This window comes from Schistosoma haematobium, assembly GCF_000699445.3.
Source record: "Schistosoma haematobium chromosome Unknown HiC_scaffold_360, whole genome shotgun sequence".
Lineage (NCBI taxonomy): Eukaryota > Metazoa > Platyhelminthes > Trematoda > Strigeidida > Schistosomatidae > Schistosoma > Schistosoma haematobium.
Window position 1 is genome coordinate 43,406 of NW_026137093.1, and position 17,579 is coordinate 60,984.

Here is a 17,579-nt window from a genome sequence, read left to right on the forward strand (position 1 = left end):
AAACGGCCGTCCAGTGCTTCCAGGTTCCCAACGGTGGTCTAACATCAACCGGCTCATGATCTCAATCAAAAACTTAACAATCTCCACAACCCCTATACTGATAATCATGATTTGCTTTAATAGATCACCTACCTGTGTAATCGGACACAGATATAATTTGAGTTGAAATCAAATAACTTATAGGGTATAATAATCGGTAGAATACAAAGGAGTGACATCTATCAATATGTTTTAATAACAATAATAGCAATAAGTTTTAATAGTAATAATAATAATAATACTGAATTGATTATTTACATGTGTAGCTCAACAGAATGCACTTGTTAAGGTAAACTAACCGATTGTCTGATTATTCTATTGAATAGTTTCGTGCACCTAAGAGATCTATTCAATGATGATTGCCCTAAATTATGAGTCATAGAGATATGAAATTACTCGTTTAATTTATACGATAATAAACTAATTGTGTACATAATGTTCATACACAGAAAAACAAGTGGTATAGGAAAGGGATTAATGGGTATATGTGCACCTTTTATAGTTGTCATTTTAACAAAAGAAACTTAATTGATTTAATAGATTAAAATATGTTAAAAATGATATATGTCTCTTATTTATAATTTGTAAATGTGACAACATTTACATCACACCAAGTATCGTTCCTTCTAATTTTGTTGTTGTTTTTGTTTTTGATGGCACTTATAAATAATGTCAATTTGTTTAAAGCATATAAAATTCTGTGAGATACATTGTTTTAAACATAGATCACCAACAATAGTTACACATAAATTCACTTTTAAAAAGACTTTACATAAATCATCTTGTGGATTAAAATATATTGACAAGCGAACACCATCATCATCATCATCGTCTTCTTCAACAGGTGGTTGTCGTTTCGTAAGAAGTTTTGGGGAATTTGTAAGTAATCTATGTTTACACGGTCTAGGATAGTCTTTTCTTTTGACTAACTATTTGCTCATTCATTAATGTGTATATTTCAGTATTAAACTAATCTTTCTAAACTTTGCCTAATTCATATTAAAAATGTATGCAGTTTAAAATCTCTCTTATACTTTTCATTTTCATTACAGACTGTTCATTTATTAAACTATTATAAGGATATCTATTTTTTTTCAAGAATGACAAGAGTGACTTACTGCTTCAATTGTTGTAAGTAATAAAGAACTCGATCCTGTGACTAAATGTTTGATAGTAAAATTCGCCAAGCAATATGTTAGAACAACTAATCTCTTTATGATGAACAGTTCCGTTAATTTATCATTGGGTGGTTCATAAAATTACAATCAACATATAATTCCTGTTTTATTTATGGCGTATCTATCAGGGATTCAAATTGTATTTATTTAAATGTACATGATGCTGCTCAACAATTAATGATAATGGTATCTGAATACACTTGCACCAAATAAAATACATAGATGAATACCTACCGATTGTAAATGATAATTCCTTTCTTAGTATTTCGTACTACATTCATGCAAGGGGGACATAGAAAGACAGTACTCTGCTTTGATCGGAAATATTATTGAAATAAATACACTAAAAAAAATGACTAATCAGTTAATTTCGATTAGTCAGGTAGATGAATAAACAGTCGTATTATATTTTACACACCAACAATATGAGTCTAAGTACTAGGTGAGAAAACGGGTATCCTGACGATCGACGTCTGTTGTATTTACTTTTAATTCTGTATTTTGTCATTTTAAAACCCTGCTCCGTAAGCCAAACCTTCTAACGAAAGTTTAATTGTAGTACCTGAGGATGGTTTAAAAAAGTGAACAATTAATTGTCTTCGAACCTCTTCAATTAAAACTAATTTCTCCTCCTCACCCTTTATTTTTGCATCTTTCTTTCAATCTTCTTTGAATAAATGAAGCTAAGAGAGTATATGTAGGGTGGTGGTTGGAGGTAGTTGACAGAAACCCCAGTCCTGGGTTTCGTGCTATTTAAAACTCATCAACAAGATATACCTATAATCTTGAAAGAACTATTCCTCTCTATTGGCGTTGATCCCTTTTCACTTAGCTTCATATTCACGGGCGTTATCACCACTGCTCAGTGATTGATCAGTCATATAAAGGAAGTATATTTTTAGAACATTTTCCCCGTAAACATTCATCCCTAAAAACTTCTAGTCTTCAAGTTATACACGCCAACTAGTTTCTTTGGTCTGTTTGATCACTGAAGTCACAAAACGTACTTTCTATAAGGATGATAAATTAATGATTCCTCCCAGTACCTCCCTTTTTATTTCAGTAATAGAATGACAGAGTTCTCATACTAAAGAAGCCAAATAATCAGGGTATTATGATTCAGAATACCAGGCTCTAGGTATAATACATAACGATATCAAATCACTGAAATTTGTACCGAAATTCAGTTTCCTTTTTGATGAATTTCAAGTAGTCCCAAAACTTTCAGTATTCTACCAACAATCTTAAGGATTCATCGAAAGATTTGCTTGTATTAAATTGATCTTGTTGGATATGTTTTAAATAAAATAGTAGAAAAATATTTAAAATTTCAATAGTTGAGATCATGAGTCAGTTGAAGCTAAACCACCATGGAAAACGTGGAAGCACTAGACAGCTTTTTCGTCTTATTGTGGGACTCCTCCGCGGTGCGCATCCACGTGAATTAGTTGAAGTTATACGTTAACACTGTTGGATGCCAATCGGTCCAGTTTTCTAAAAGTTAAGCGCTCGCGTGCAAACCGGATAGATCCTCGGTTGGAATCTCGAGAGGCGAAGTCGTGAATGCACACTGCTGAGGAGACCCACAACAGGACCAAACGACTGCTCAGTACTTCCAGGTTTTCCATGATGATCTAGCTTCAGTTGACTCATGGTGTCAACTATTGAAATTACTATAATATCCACAAAACACCCCTTCTGATAACAATTAAAATGTTTAGTCTCTGTTATATGGAGGATACTCCATAAGAAAAATGTCTAAGCTTAGTTGACCAAGATGATTAAATACTTTTCCTTGTAAGGAATTCATCTACTTTAAAGGTGGTTATTTTTTATAAAACACTCCTTAGATTCATCACTACCATTTACTTATATTTGTTCATTTAAGAGGCATTTAAATTGTGCACGTACTAAATGTTCCTTTGTCAGCTTGTATTTCTTTTTCAATTTGGATCTTCAAATGGATACACACAAAATCTATCAGTGACTTTAGATTTTAAAGAAAAATCTTTTTCAACGTTTATCTGTTTAGAAATGTCATCCAAAGACGCATACCTTTAACTATAAGCTCATGGCTATATTGTCTAATATACTTTGTAACGAATCACATAGTTAGGCACCATTTACTTTAATCTACAAATTTCTTTAACTCAACTAATTTGGTCCAAAACCCTAATGCTGGTTATTTTTGTTTAGAGCCGATCTTTTGAACGTCGTGCTCGGATTGATCTATTTTAATAGACAACATATGTCATTTTGCCTAACAAAGCTGAACTTGTATTCACAGGCTACTACTTTATATAGACTTGATAAATGTTTTGCAAATTATTTTTGTTATAACTTGTGGTCTTGTGCCCTATTATTATATTTAACGTAATGATACCGACAATTAGAGAACAGTAATTTATCGACCGAACCAATAACGCTCAAAACCCGTACGAACAGTTTAGAGTCTTTATCGGACCCTGCCTGTTAAGTCCAGAACACCAATGTAAAACTACATGATATGAATCATGTATTTCAAGCATATTGAGTTTACATACAAAACCAAACAGACCACATCGTACCATAAAATAGAAAACAACATTTTTACAAGATCTAGACAAAATTGGTTGTGAATATGGGAGACTGGATTTAGTAGGCTGGGTATAACTCAAGAACATCAAGTAGTATAATAATAGTCTATGTGTCAAAATAAAGCTTTTCATAAGAGGAACATGAATATGCATATTTTAGCTATTTAATAATTATACAATAAAAATATATGTATCCTATTGGTCCATAAATAGTTCTCAAAAGTTACCATTCATAATTCTCGTCTGGATACAACAATTTTTAGAATAGAAAAGTGATTTAGTTGTTCACTATTGATCGAAAAGTTATCTGTTCAATAAAACTTACAGATTGGCATGTATAGAACTAAACTCATTCATATCAGCAGCCATAACTTGTGGTCTTACATAAATAGTCTTAAACAATAGCCTTATTGAATGATTTAAAAATACTCAACCATTGGACTTGTCAATAAAAACTTTGTAATTGGTAGTTCATTCTCGTATGGTTTATTTATCATATAGTGAAATATAAAACAAGTTTTCCCTCTAAAGATTTTTTTCACTAATTGGACAAAGCATATTGTAAGTCTTCCATCATGCTCGTCAGAACTAAATTTGGAGATAATAAGACTGAATTTTGAGATAAATTGTCAACCGTATCGATCAGCAGTATCCTCAGCATTGCGCATTCATAATCCCGCCTCGCGAGATTCCAACCCATGACCTATCAGTCTAGCGCGCAAGTGCTTAACCACTAGACCACTGAGCCGGTATCCAACAATGTTAATATCTAACTTCTAAAACTACAAGTGGTTATATTACCATTCAGAATTAAGAAATGACTATGCTATAAGGTTGCATGTTAACGAACAGACGAACATCTGTTTAACGTCACCAGTAGTATAAGTTACTGAATGCAAACCATCATGTTCTTAGAAAAAATTCTTTAAGTTTCCCATTGCATAGATTACATTTTTGAAGATGAATTACATATTCCTTCTGTGCATACGCTACTGTATACTGATCAGGTTAACAAGCTTGATAATAAGAAGATTAATAATTAATATTTTCTGTTGACTCACAATTATACGTCTACATTATTTTACGTTATCACACTTATTACATTCTGTTTGAAATGTTTGCTTCTCAAAGCCTAAGAAAAAGCATGATGGGTTATCATCCACAGACACAGAAACCATGCCATCTAACAGAAAAGGTAATGGCCGATTAACTTTATTAACTGGATCGAAAAATCGGCGTATAAGTGGTCGCCATCATAGTGTACAGTACAACAAAGAAAATGAACAATCTACTAAAAATGATCAAAATTGTTTGGATCCAAATAAAGTTGGCAAAGAGAATTTGAATGTTGGTTTACGACGCAATACTGTCTGTAGTACTACTGGTGCTTTTAAATCGATTAGAACACGTGGTTTGATGGAGTTGAGAAAGTCTAACAAAAATAATAATGTTGAACAAACGAAGAAACTAAAGTCGGGTAATAAAATGTTTTTGAGAAATTCGTTATTAATTTATTACTCGTAACATAATTTTTGTTCTTTTATTTATGCCATTTATGTGAAGTTATCTAGTTTTTGGAGATGATTTACATCAGTGCATAACACAAACTGGATGACAGCCCCTTGGAAATAGATAGTATCAGAGATTAGTTATATCGGGACTCAGTAGTAATGGACCAGTCAGACTCAAAGCAGAATCAGAATTTCAGATTATGTAATAATTGTTTTTGGTCATTCAGTTATCAGGGTTTTGTGATTTTAGTCAATCTTTCATATGGCACACGTTTTGTCGGTGAATATACCTAATCGTTGTCAACTCAATCTCAGCCTACAGATCAGTCGTTCTAACAAAAAAATGAATGAAATTTATTTCGTAACAAGTGACAAATGATATGCGATCTTATTTTTACTCAGCTGCACCATCAGTACGTATCTTACAAGGTATTGAAATTAGATCATTGGTCAGGGATCCTGTTTTTAATTTATGCGATATAAAATCAATTGCAAGATTTAAATCACGAGCTGATATTATTTTGGCCATCACTAAATACCGGGGAGCACTGGATGGCTTTTCCATCCTAGAATGGGACTACTCAATGGTGCGCATCCACGGCCTCACCATAAGGGGTCAAACCTATGACTTACAATTTTGAGAGCGAACGCTCAACCTCTAGACTGATCTAGCTAAGAATACTTCATAGTTGAAAGCATGAAGATTCTAAGATTCTCACAAACACCGTTGTACTTGTTATTACATGATTGTTCTATTATTTCACCTAGTTATAATGATTATTTAATTGACTTCTAATTAACTGATCGTTGTGGTTCGAGTTCAGGAATACATGGTTGAATAAATTAATAGAATAGGTTAGAGGAATTATCAAATAGTGGCGATAGTTTCTAAAGTTGTAAAAGGTGTTCTTTTATAAAATACACTACTTGTCTTTTCAGTCTAGACGAAAATGAAACCGATTAATTTACTTGTATGTATTATTCCTCATACATACAGGAGATTGTAAAGATGAAATAGATTTTCTGTTGTGTATCATGATTATGGACACTTGAACACAAATATTTTTTACTAGATATTATTCTATGATAAATACTGTTCGTGTATTATGGGTCGCTCTCATTCTACATTTCGTTCACATTATTCTTTAGAAAAATCCAAGTCTATAGATGATTCAGTAGTAGGATTGATACATTTTCGAAAGCTTACTCTAGATGATAATAATCTACATAAGATAACGGATTGGAATCAAATTCAGATTAAAAGTGAAGAATGTGTTTTCCAATGTCAATCATATGATCAAATAGTTGACGAACAATTTACAGGAATAAGTACTAGTCAGGAAAGTGATTTGTACATATGCAAAAAGGATAGAAGATTGATTAAATGGTCTGTTTTAGAAAGCACCAAAATGATGACAGCGTTATTCTTTGATGAATTACCAATAATTTTTGAAAAAGAGATTAACAATGGAATAGCAGGAAATGAAATTCTTTCTGAATGTTATTGTGATAATAATAACAATAGGTCCAACGAGAAAGTAAAACCATACTATAGTCATCGTTCAGTAATTTCACTGCCACGATCTGCAGCCGATGAACAACATTTGGGAGAATTTCACTTAAACCATGAACGCGTAAGTTAGTCTTTGTTTTAAGATTTAAATTAAATGTTTCTTTGAGGTTCAGTAAGAAAACGTTTTGTAATAAACACGAATGCATATGGATCAAGCGATATAATTTAATTGTAGCTATTAGTTTGAGTTAATTACACAATCTTTTCATTGTTTAAGGAGTTATCAAAGACCTTGAAGATTGTAGTTTAACACTTAACTCTAAAGTGATTCATTCTCGAAAGAAGCACTTGTTTAACTGTTTGTCTGATATTTTTGTGTCTTAAAGGAGTTTTAATGTAATCGGATACACACTCGGGCTATCATGAAAAGTCAAGTATGATCGATGTTACTGTACGAACAAAATATTTGAATTTCAACTTCCGATTGAAATCCCACTGAATAAAAAGGCTGTAGTGTCAGTCATTATTTTAAGCTTATAATGGGTCTTATTCTAGTTTTTGGACAAACTAATCTATTCATTCTACTTGAGTCATATGTGTTGACCTTGTCAATCTATTCGCTTATCATCCTTGAGTGTTTTTACATGAGCGTATATGTGTGTAAACATCATATCCCATGACTCATCACATATCTGTAGTTTATTCTGTCTGCCTATAAATATTACGTAACGCCTGACTAGAAATGGAGTTGGCTTACCAGCCATCTACCTTGCGCGTTATTTTGCTGTGTTCTATTACATTCACTTAATATACAAGATATACGTATTTAAAGGCCATTCTCGTTAATTGACTTATCTAAATTCCGTTACTGACTAACGTGATTTAAGTCGATAATTGTATACGAGGATAGGTAATAACGTACATTCATACGATCTAATTAGAGTCAGATCCACGGGCCACTAAAAACCATCACAATGAAGGTTACTATTTTTCAATTATTTGAAAGGAACGCTATTTCTTGACAAGCAGCAAGTAGTAGCTTTTTACAGTTTTGCTTAAATAATCTTCACTATACTGTAGTAACAAGTGATCTGAGATAAGGATAATACAATAAATCCTACACACTTTTAAGTTCAGGAATTCTGGTTAAACTATGTAGTTTTTTTAGATTGATGGTATCAATCAAATCTGTGATAATTAATTTCTCATGTGCCATCAGTCTTTGTGTTACATACACATCTTTCTAACGTTTATCAAAAGACTGAATTATAAATGGAAACGATAGTCCAATAGAGTGACTTCAATAATATGACTTATCTATTTCTTTCATAATTGTAAAACGTTTGAAGAACCTGGGATCACTCCAAATCCAGTCGATTTCCTCTGAGGGTGACAAATCTTTTATAGAACAAATTTTATGTAACCAATGTGTAATTAAACTTAGATCAACCTGATAAGCAGAGTTGAATGATGACTAGGAGTGAGATCAAGGATTCATGTTTCGTCTTATTCAGGACTCGTCAGCTGAATGCGCCCACATCCCGGAGTTGATGTTCACCCCGGAACTTTAACCCAGTACTTTTCGCTCCAAACGCCACCGAGTTGTCAATTTAACTACTAAGTCCAAATAGCTACTGGGGTCTGTGATAAGGTTGAATTTTCATTTATTTGTATTGGTTATTTGAACCATCCCATTGATGCTTAGGACTGCAAATGATGTTGTTTAGGTTACCCTGTTATTGCCACCAAGTCACAGATGCACACATATCGAGAGATACTGGTTAATTATAGTCTTAAACATCAATCGAAAGATTCAAAAACCAATGCAAATGAATTTATATTAGGTTTTTGATAGAAAAGCTATTTATGCATGTATCACAATGTGTAATTGTATATCCAGCGTCAACATTGTACATATAAAACTGTATTTTGGATATTGAACAATGGACTGTGTGTTTTATCTTTCATATTGATCTGTATTTAGTAAATAATCACTATTTTTCTCATTTTTTTCATGGCTACTCGCCCGACACACAGATTTTTCGTTACTTATTCATCCAAGATTTGAAAGCGGCTTCGTATTATCAGGCGAATTTCTTGGGACGACATGGTTTGACAGAAACTGTAAGAGCAACTCTCTGCGATTGGATGATAAGAGTGAGTTTAATCATTAATAAGATGAAGGTCGTTTTTAGAGATCTCGTTTAATCGATGGATTATTTATATTCAGAATTAGCACTAGTTGGGAAGCAATTTAAAGTCAGGATTGTGTTAAAATCCAAAATAACTGGATTTGAAAGTGTGGAGAGTTGAATTCCAACCCAAAGGTCGGACAGTATTGTGGTCCCTACATGAGCTGAAGGTCCTATACTATCCTGTGAATAGGGTTCATAGGTCCTAAATTATGAATGAAACAGCCGTCAAATCTCCCTAGTTTTTTTGTAGTTTTTCAAGTGATGCCAGTTTGGGATCAAAGTAGCATAAAATATTTTTAGTATTTTAAATATTATTCCCATCTAAAATCTTTCTATGAATAACAATAATGTCTAGAACAGAACTTGTACCTTTTAGGTTTTATTAACGCCAATAATGTATTTCAAAAGCTTCATCAACACGATGTTTACCACAACACAATTGTAGTTAAACTGAACTGATGAATTGTACTGGACGAGTCACTAATTAAATTACTATAATCATGGCATTACAGTATATTTTACTTTTGAATATTTACTATAGCCTAGTCCCTTTACTTGCGATTCTTGTGTTTTTTGCAAATACACACAAACATAAAAAATAAGCTGAATATGAATTTAAATGTATAGAAGTAATTGCAACTTACATAGCGGACTACTCTCAAAAGACAAGACTATAGAAAACTTGGAAGTATTTATCAGGTGTTCTACCATAAGTTGGAACATCCCACCACTATTAATTATAAAATCATAAGCAGGATTATACGAAATCATCCTTAGCTAATGTAACTAAATAAAGTATCTTAAGACTAATGAGTTAGATTCAGAAAGTTCTTATTTCTGACTTCAATTAATTAGTAACAGAGTGAACATTATAGAATAATATCTATAGGTTACTATTTCATTTATGACATTTTTGACTTCATAAGTCACAATCCGTCATAAGACGTATCTCTAACACATTCAAAGGAACCACCTATATTAATGTGAATAAAACTGTCCTATTCAATTTATGATATTGAATAGTGCTCAGTAACTTAGATTAAAAATTTAACAAAAATTACTTCAGGAACTTTACCTTTAAGTGAGTTATCTTCCCGTATCCATAAGGAATACTATTCATAGAAACATAGTGGAAGTCTTTATGCAACTGATGGGTTCATTTTAGGAAGAAATAATGCTAAGCTATTATGTTGTAACGTATAATTAGTGAAGTTTCAAAATCTGAGATGAACAATCCTAAATAATCCGAATGAAATGAACGATGACTTGGTAGGAAAGCCAATTGATTATTTTGTGCAAAATCCCACTAGCGTAGTAAAAAAAATGAAAATCATGCATTAAATACATTATCCACACATCTTCCTTCAGTTGTCCTTTACATGCTCCATGATTCTCCTACTCCCGTTGTCATCACAATTGCTTACTAATTCCGTTCCTGTTCTCGTCAATTCAATCTTGTGCTGTCAGGCATTCTAGTTCCGATTGGTGTTACATACTACTAATATCTGTCAGCATAAGTAGCGTGACCATCAACAAGTTAACGAAAATATTAACACAGAACTGCATCAACTTCATATTGGGTAGAAAATGATTAAATCTAATTAAGTTAATAGCATAGAAATAGATTACTCAGATTATTGAACGAATGTTTTTCTACCCTCAGTCAATGAAGTTAGTTCAGATTAACATGTTTAAATAAATAAAAGAACATCCAAGCAAAGCATACCAAATCTTTTCAATCAGAATACATCTTTATAGTAATGGATTCTAGTCATTCGACTTCATATACAGTATTCTCCCAGTTTGAGTCACTTAGCTAAATGATCTCAATGTGAATTTGATTGCTTACATCTAAACAGTACTATGGAACAAAAAAGATAGAATTGTTACCTGTCCATTTAATCACTTATGCTTTAAATTCCCATATACATTATCTTTTGTTTCAATTCTAGGTACAACAGTATTTAAAGTTGCGCACAGAGTCATTGCATCTAGCTGTCAGTCTAGTTGATCAGTATACCTGGAGACAAATAACTTTATATCCGTCAGAATACCAGCTACTTGGTGTTACAGCAATATTTATTGCTGTAAAATTCGTTGAACGCTTCCCTCCAGCAACTAAAATTTTGTGTTATTTAACTGAGGATTCGTATAATTCTAAACAGGTAACTACTAAATTGACTTGATTAAAGTATTTTATTACTTATTTGATGTATAATAATAAGGATAATCATACAAATTACCCAGAAAGTGCAGATTTGTGTACTCAGGTTTGATCCACATACATAGAATGAATGTTATTGATCCTATCCGGTTTTCAACTGGGTGTAGATGGAGCTATACAAACGTGGTTTGATAAGGTGTCTTTTCAACAGACTCGACCGTATTTGTACCAATGACGCCATTGATGATGATGTTAAGTTGTTAAATAAAACGTTAATAGAAAATGGCTATCCTCTGAAATTCATAAATAGATGGAAAGTCCATGGTTCAGCGAGACCTACTGTAGCCTCGGTAGAGAAAAAGCCTGTCTACATCACCTTACCATTCAGAGGTGATTCAAATAGCCTTTTACTAAAACAACGACTTAAATCAGTCATCAATAAAACCTATTGCGCAGCAAAGGTCATCATCAAAGAAAGAACAAGGTGCATGCTTCATTCAAAACCTAAAGTACATGGAAACGATTGCGTCACATCCCACTGTGTTTACCAATTTAAATGTGTGTGTGGTCACACATACATAGGGAGGAGTAATCGTGATCTCAACATTAGGGTGAGTGAACATGTACCCAAATGGCTTCAGAAACAAATACAATCAAGCGACCCAATAAGAGCAGAGGATAAACATCCATAATCCTCTATTGCTAAACATATAATTGAAACAGGTCACAAGATTGATCTAAATTCAGCTTTTGTAGTGCTGTATAAAAGTGTAAAAGGGCGTATACTAAGGTTCATTGAAGCCTTAGCCATACGAAAATTCAAACCCCCTTTGTGTATTCAAAAACAGTTTGTTCTTACCTTAAACCTACCCTGGTAATATTGACTTATTATCCAGAGTGATTAGGTTTCGCTTTGTGTTCACATTATTATTATTATTACTCTTATCATTATGCTTATCTCCTCTTACCCCGTTTCCTGTCTAGTTGACCTTTTATTTTTTATATATAAATGCTCTTAACAAGTATATGTGTGACCAGATTGTTCGAAATGTATTGCGCTAATATATCACATAGTTCTGATAATCTTCGTCTTCTAATATATGTGTGACCAGATTGTTCGAAATGTATTGCGCTAATATATCACATAGTTCTGATAATCTTCGTCTTCTAATATCATTATCGAAATTTATCAAAGGAACTAATTGTTTTAAATAATAATGCTGTGTGACTACTGATGTTTGATAGGTTGTTTTTAGGATATCAAATTTGTAGTGTTATCAACAAAGTGGTAAAATAACACTCCCATTTAGATAGTTTACATAAGATGTTCTCTTCAATCAACAGAATCTACCCTACTAACATGTGATCACTTTCATCTCTACAAGGACAAGTAAATGTAGTTCAAAATGAGTGTATTATAATGTGATTCAGAGTTTGTATTACATTTAGTTTCAATAGTTAGTAATAATTAACTGTGAATTGCTGAAAACTGTGGTCAATTACCTCACCGATTTTCGTGTTCCAACCAGCTTCTCAGGTATCTTCAATTGTAGTTGAATGACTTGTCATCTACATTACAATCTATCTCATCAACATTTCGATTCATCCGTCTGATCACTCCAGTTAGATCAATAAACTTTAAACAATTTACGAGGGTAACTTTCATTCTTATTTTATTTGCATGTTTAGACTAGTAGGTTTTTCAGTCACTGCACAAAAGTTGAGACTTATGATAGTAGTCCATAAAGGATTAGTTGTAAAAAGCTCACAGAAGCAGTATTTATAAGCACAATATCTCTTAGTCATTACTTACGTTAGAAATTGTTTCCAAGATGCCTAGTAGGTGGAACTGGTTCTCATCTAAGCTCTCCCATGGCTGCTTCTGAATCTGGTGTTCTAACATTCGAAAAAAAACACAGAATAATAAATGATCATTAAAATTGAAGCAGCAGAAGTAAAACATATTTCAGATACTTTTTCCTGACAGCCTAGTATGGAATTCTCCACGTATATAACGCCATATTAGGGCGAACGACTTGCCTGGCCCTTCCAGGTCTTCAATAGCTCTTAAGCCAAAGTCAGTACGACATGTAAACAATGAATCTAGTTTGACCATTCTACTTTACTTTGTTTTTCTACTTACAAAGGTGCTAGATTTTGAATTTAAAATGTTAGAAGCATTGGATTTTGATATCAATATACCCTTACCGCATCACTTTTTAGATCGTGCTTTTGCAGCTTGTAATGATCTAACTCTAACTGGCAAGGCAAAGGTAAGATTTATCTTAAATACAGGAATAAAAAATTGATTACATTCGGTATCTTTATCAAGTTATTTTTACGTACGATAGGTTAACTATGATCGGTCCATGATACAGAATATAAAAGTAAAAGAACTCTGTAAACTCTTTATAGTAAATATTCATGTATTCTCTAGCGTTTAATTTCGATAGATAATTCTGGAGTTCTAGTGAGAAGCCATAACCAGCGGAGTTCAACAAATGCCGAGTGTAAAGTAGCTGCCCATTCAATACATTGGGAGGTGACTGAACGATATTATGCATTGGTAGCAGTTAGACATGTATACAATTGTACACCGGCCCTACGCTCTAGAGACTAAGTGTACGTGCGTGAAACTGAAGGTCTTGGGTACGGACCCCTTGCTGTGGGATGGTAACTGTGCACTGCTGATGAGTTCCGTACTAGGACGAAATAGATGTCCAGTCCTTCCTGTTTCTTACTGGTTTTCTAAATAATAGTGAATAATAATGACTAATTATAAGGATGTTAACTATGATGTAATAAGATAACGTTTATTTAGATACTGTAGAGAATTTTTTTGGAAGAGTTAGTACTGGAACAGAATAGCTTAATTTGACATAAGTTAATATTGAGCAGATTTCGTCGATACTGGCACTTGGTTAGATTACGCCTAGCAGTGAAATTCAAGATGCGTGTTTCATCCGCTGATGCTCGTCAGCTTTACGTATCTGGATCCTAGTGTTTATGTTCATATTAAGGCTCATGACCTTTCACATTCGACGTCGGAATAACCACCTACTTGTTCAACGGGTATAAGGTTACTTGTAAGGGTTTGTATTTTCCCGTTTGAGTGGTTTAACAATTTGGTTGACACACGAGCGCAGATACTAATGTAATAAGAGCAGTAAGCTGGAACAGAGCTAGGGAGGTCTAACCAAAACAAGGGATCAGTTCTTGAAAGTCATCGACAAACAGATGGAGAATATCTGGTTGGGTTCCACGTGATTATCATAATCAATGGCTGAAAACTTTGGGTGACATGGATTAAAGTCTTCTGCAATGGTGCAAATACATTCATTCTTTGTACTTCCAGAGTCTCTAAATCTCTTTATACTTTCACCTGTACCCTTTTTTGTACTACTGCTGAAACTGCCACTACTTCTTCTACTCTGGGGTTCGTTTTCACAATTTTTCATCACTATGCTAATGTAGTGTGGCAACTTGAACCGAAGAATATATGAACCGGGTTTCGTGTTGCATGTGACTAACTGACTGATGTAACAAAAAGAAGCTTGATTTTGAGCCAATTAAACCGCTCGATTTTACCAGAAATTTAAAATTTTTGGATAGATATTTAGATAAGACAGTTTTGTATTTCAATCTTCAGCTCTTCCAAGATCTATACTGTTGGAATTCCATTTGATTTTGGTGATGAATTCTATGCTGGAGTTAAAGTTTGAGTATATAATAATCGACTCATCTCCGTTTAAAACTCTCCATCTACATGTAACCTTAAACCTCATACGCTTCAACGTTACCTACGTATCTTGTGGTGAGCATGATAATGTTTCGAGATCCAATTATAATTAAATAAAACTAAGTGAAATAATGATAAAGTTAATTTGTTAAAAGAGACTCGTTAAATTTCGCTTTTACTAAGACCTGTAAATTATTGACGCGGAACAATAAAAGTGGCAAGAAAACACAGAGCTATACCTAACAGTCAATTCAACTAATGATTGTCATGTTTAGTTGTTGGATAAATGAGATAAAATAAATACTGTGATTTCATCGAACTAACAGATAAGTAAGACAGAGTTCCAAACAAGTATATGTAAAGTTGGTGACTTACAACGTAACAAAATTTTGGTCCGAATAATAACCAATCCTTAGCCACAACTTCAACTAACATAGTTATTCTCCCGAAACTGAACTAGTCTTTTGACCAAGGATATCTTAGGAATCCGAGTTGGTCTCCATAGGAAAGAAAACATGATTCTTTGAACGACAGGAAGATTACAATGGCTTAGTGTTTAATGCATCAGGGTTATCAGTTATTAGGTTGCTTGTTTGAACTTCGCTTCTACTACAATTTGAGTAGGTCTAATGCAAAATGTGCTTCTTGTGATAGAACATATTAACATGAGTCTGTTTACTAAGTTGCACTGAAATTTTAAAAACCCGTGTCTTGCAATTAGATTAGTTTAGAAGTATAGGCATTTTTGTATTCTGACCTAATAATAATAATAATAATAATAATAATAATAATAATAATAATAATAATAATAATAATAATAATAATAATAATAATAATAATAATAATAATAATAATAATAATAATAATAATAATAATAATAATAATAATAATAATAATAATAATAATAATAATAATAATAATAATAATAATAATAATAATAATAATAATAATAATAATAATAATAATAATAATAATAATAATAATAATAATAATAATAATAATAATAATAATAATAATAATAATAATAATAATAATAATAATAATAATAATAATAATAATAATAATAATAATAATAATAATAATAATAATAATAATAATAATAATAATAATAATAATAATAATAATAATAATAATAATAATAATAATAATAATAATAATAATAATAATAATAATAATAATAATAATAATAATAATAATAATAATAATAATAATAATAATAATAATAATAATAATAATAATAATAATAATAATAATAATAATAATAATAATAATAATAATAATAATAATAATAATAATAATAATAATAATAATAATAATAATAATAATAATAATAATAATAATAATAATAATAATAATAATAATAATAATAATAATAATAATAATAATAATAATAATAATAATAATAATAATAATAATAATAATAATAATAATAATAATAATAATAATAATAATAATAATAATAATAATAATAATAATAATAATAATAATAATAATAATAATAATAATAATAATAATAATAATAATAATAATAATAATAATAATAATAATAATAATAATAATAATAATAATAATAATAATAATAATAATAATAATAATAATAATAATAATAATAATAATAATAATAATAATAATAATAATAATAGGCAATTGGTGATTGAAAATTATTCTCTGCTTCTCTCCTAAAATTTTTAGATAGAATTAGTTTGTCGTTATCTTTTCGAATTGAACTTAACTGAACTATCAACTGCAGGTACTTTAGCTAGTGTAAAATGCGCAGCTGGCGTCTACTTGGCACGTGAACTTATACGATTAGAGTATGAAAATGGAAAAAGCGAAACAGATGATATTCGGATTGAAAATAATGGCAGTTTGGGTTTATCAGTAACATTTGAAACATGGCCAAAAGCACTTGGCCTAAGTATGGGACATGAGGATGTTACCAATCTATTGCCAATGGTACTTATATATGTGCAAAATATTGTACGAACTTTACCAATCTCCAATATAAACAACAGAAATTACGAGGTAAGTAATAAATTCAAATAAAAAATTTCACAAAAAAGAAATTTCGAAATCGGTACGTTTAGCACTAAAGGGTTATTCTTAAATACATATAAGTAGCCACAAAATCGTATGTATTAAGTTTTAGAAAAGGGGTGCAGCAATACTGCTTGTCTCAATTATTTATGTTATTCACGCGTCACTATCTGTTCGAAACGAAGAATGAGTGAACAGTCACTTGTTGACTAAATAGCAATAGGGTGATACTGATTTGTTCTAATTATTATGCATACAAGTTAACAGATCTCGGTGAGCGGAAACTACATTATACAATCAAATAACCACTTGGTAAACATTGGTGTATATCGGTTGATTACTGAGTGTCAACTAGTATCATCCTTAGGTGATATGTAATGTATTGAGTCTCTGGATTGAGGAATGTTTCAGAGCGATACAAAACCAATCATCATTATTTTTAGACGTTAAGTATTTAGTCTGTTGTCAAGACCCTATAATCACCCCACAGGCTTGTTGCCACTTGCAAGCATTCATAACTAGGAATCTATGGAAACTCATGCTGTTTCAAAGAGTTGAAGATGCATCACTTATCATGAAATTGGTTATCATTTGTTATTTAGCGAATAATTTGTAGTCATACTCAGT

The 17,579-nt window shown here is 31.6% G+C and overlaps 1 protein-coding gene across 1 annotated transcript; it reads left to right on the forward strand.

The window, feature by feature from the left end:
• Nucleotides 1-608: 608 nt before the first annotated feature.
• Nucleotides 609-17,435, forward strand: CCNB3_1 (G2/mitotic-specific cyclin-B3). Its single transcript, XM_051208048.1, has 7 exons — nucleotides 609-918; nucleotides 4,925-5,270; nucleotides 6,454-6,938; nucleotides 8,855-8,974; nucleotides 10,965-11,177; nucleotides 13,324-13,449; nucleotides 16,608-17,435. The coding sequence occupies exons 1-7, from the start codon at nucleotides 709-711 to the stop codon at nucleotides 16,959-16,961; spliced, it is 1,854 nt and encodes a 617-aa protein (XP_051063997.1). The 5' UTR covers nucleotides 609-708; the 3' UTR covers nucleotides 16,962-17,435.
• Nucleotides 17,436-17,579: the final 144 nt, after the last annotated feature.

What these genes read in the sequence shown, in the direction of transcription:
- CCNB3_1 (XM_051208048.1), top strand. Translation starts at nt 709, where the DNA reads ATGTCAATTTGTTTAAAGCATATAAAATTCTGTGAGATACATTGTTTT. An exon ending in TAAGAAGTTTTGGGGAATTT is followed by an intron (nt 919 to 4,924) that starts GTAAGTAATCTA and finishes TGCTTCTCAAAG; the next exon opens with CCTAAGAAAAAGCATGATGG. An exon ending in ATTCGTATAATTCTAAACAG is followed by an intron (nt 11,178 to 13,323) that starts GTAACTACTAAA and finishes CTACTTACAAAG; the next exon opens with GTGCTAGATTTTGAATTTAA.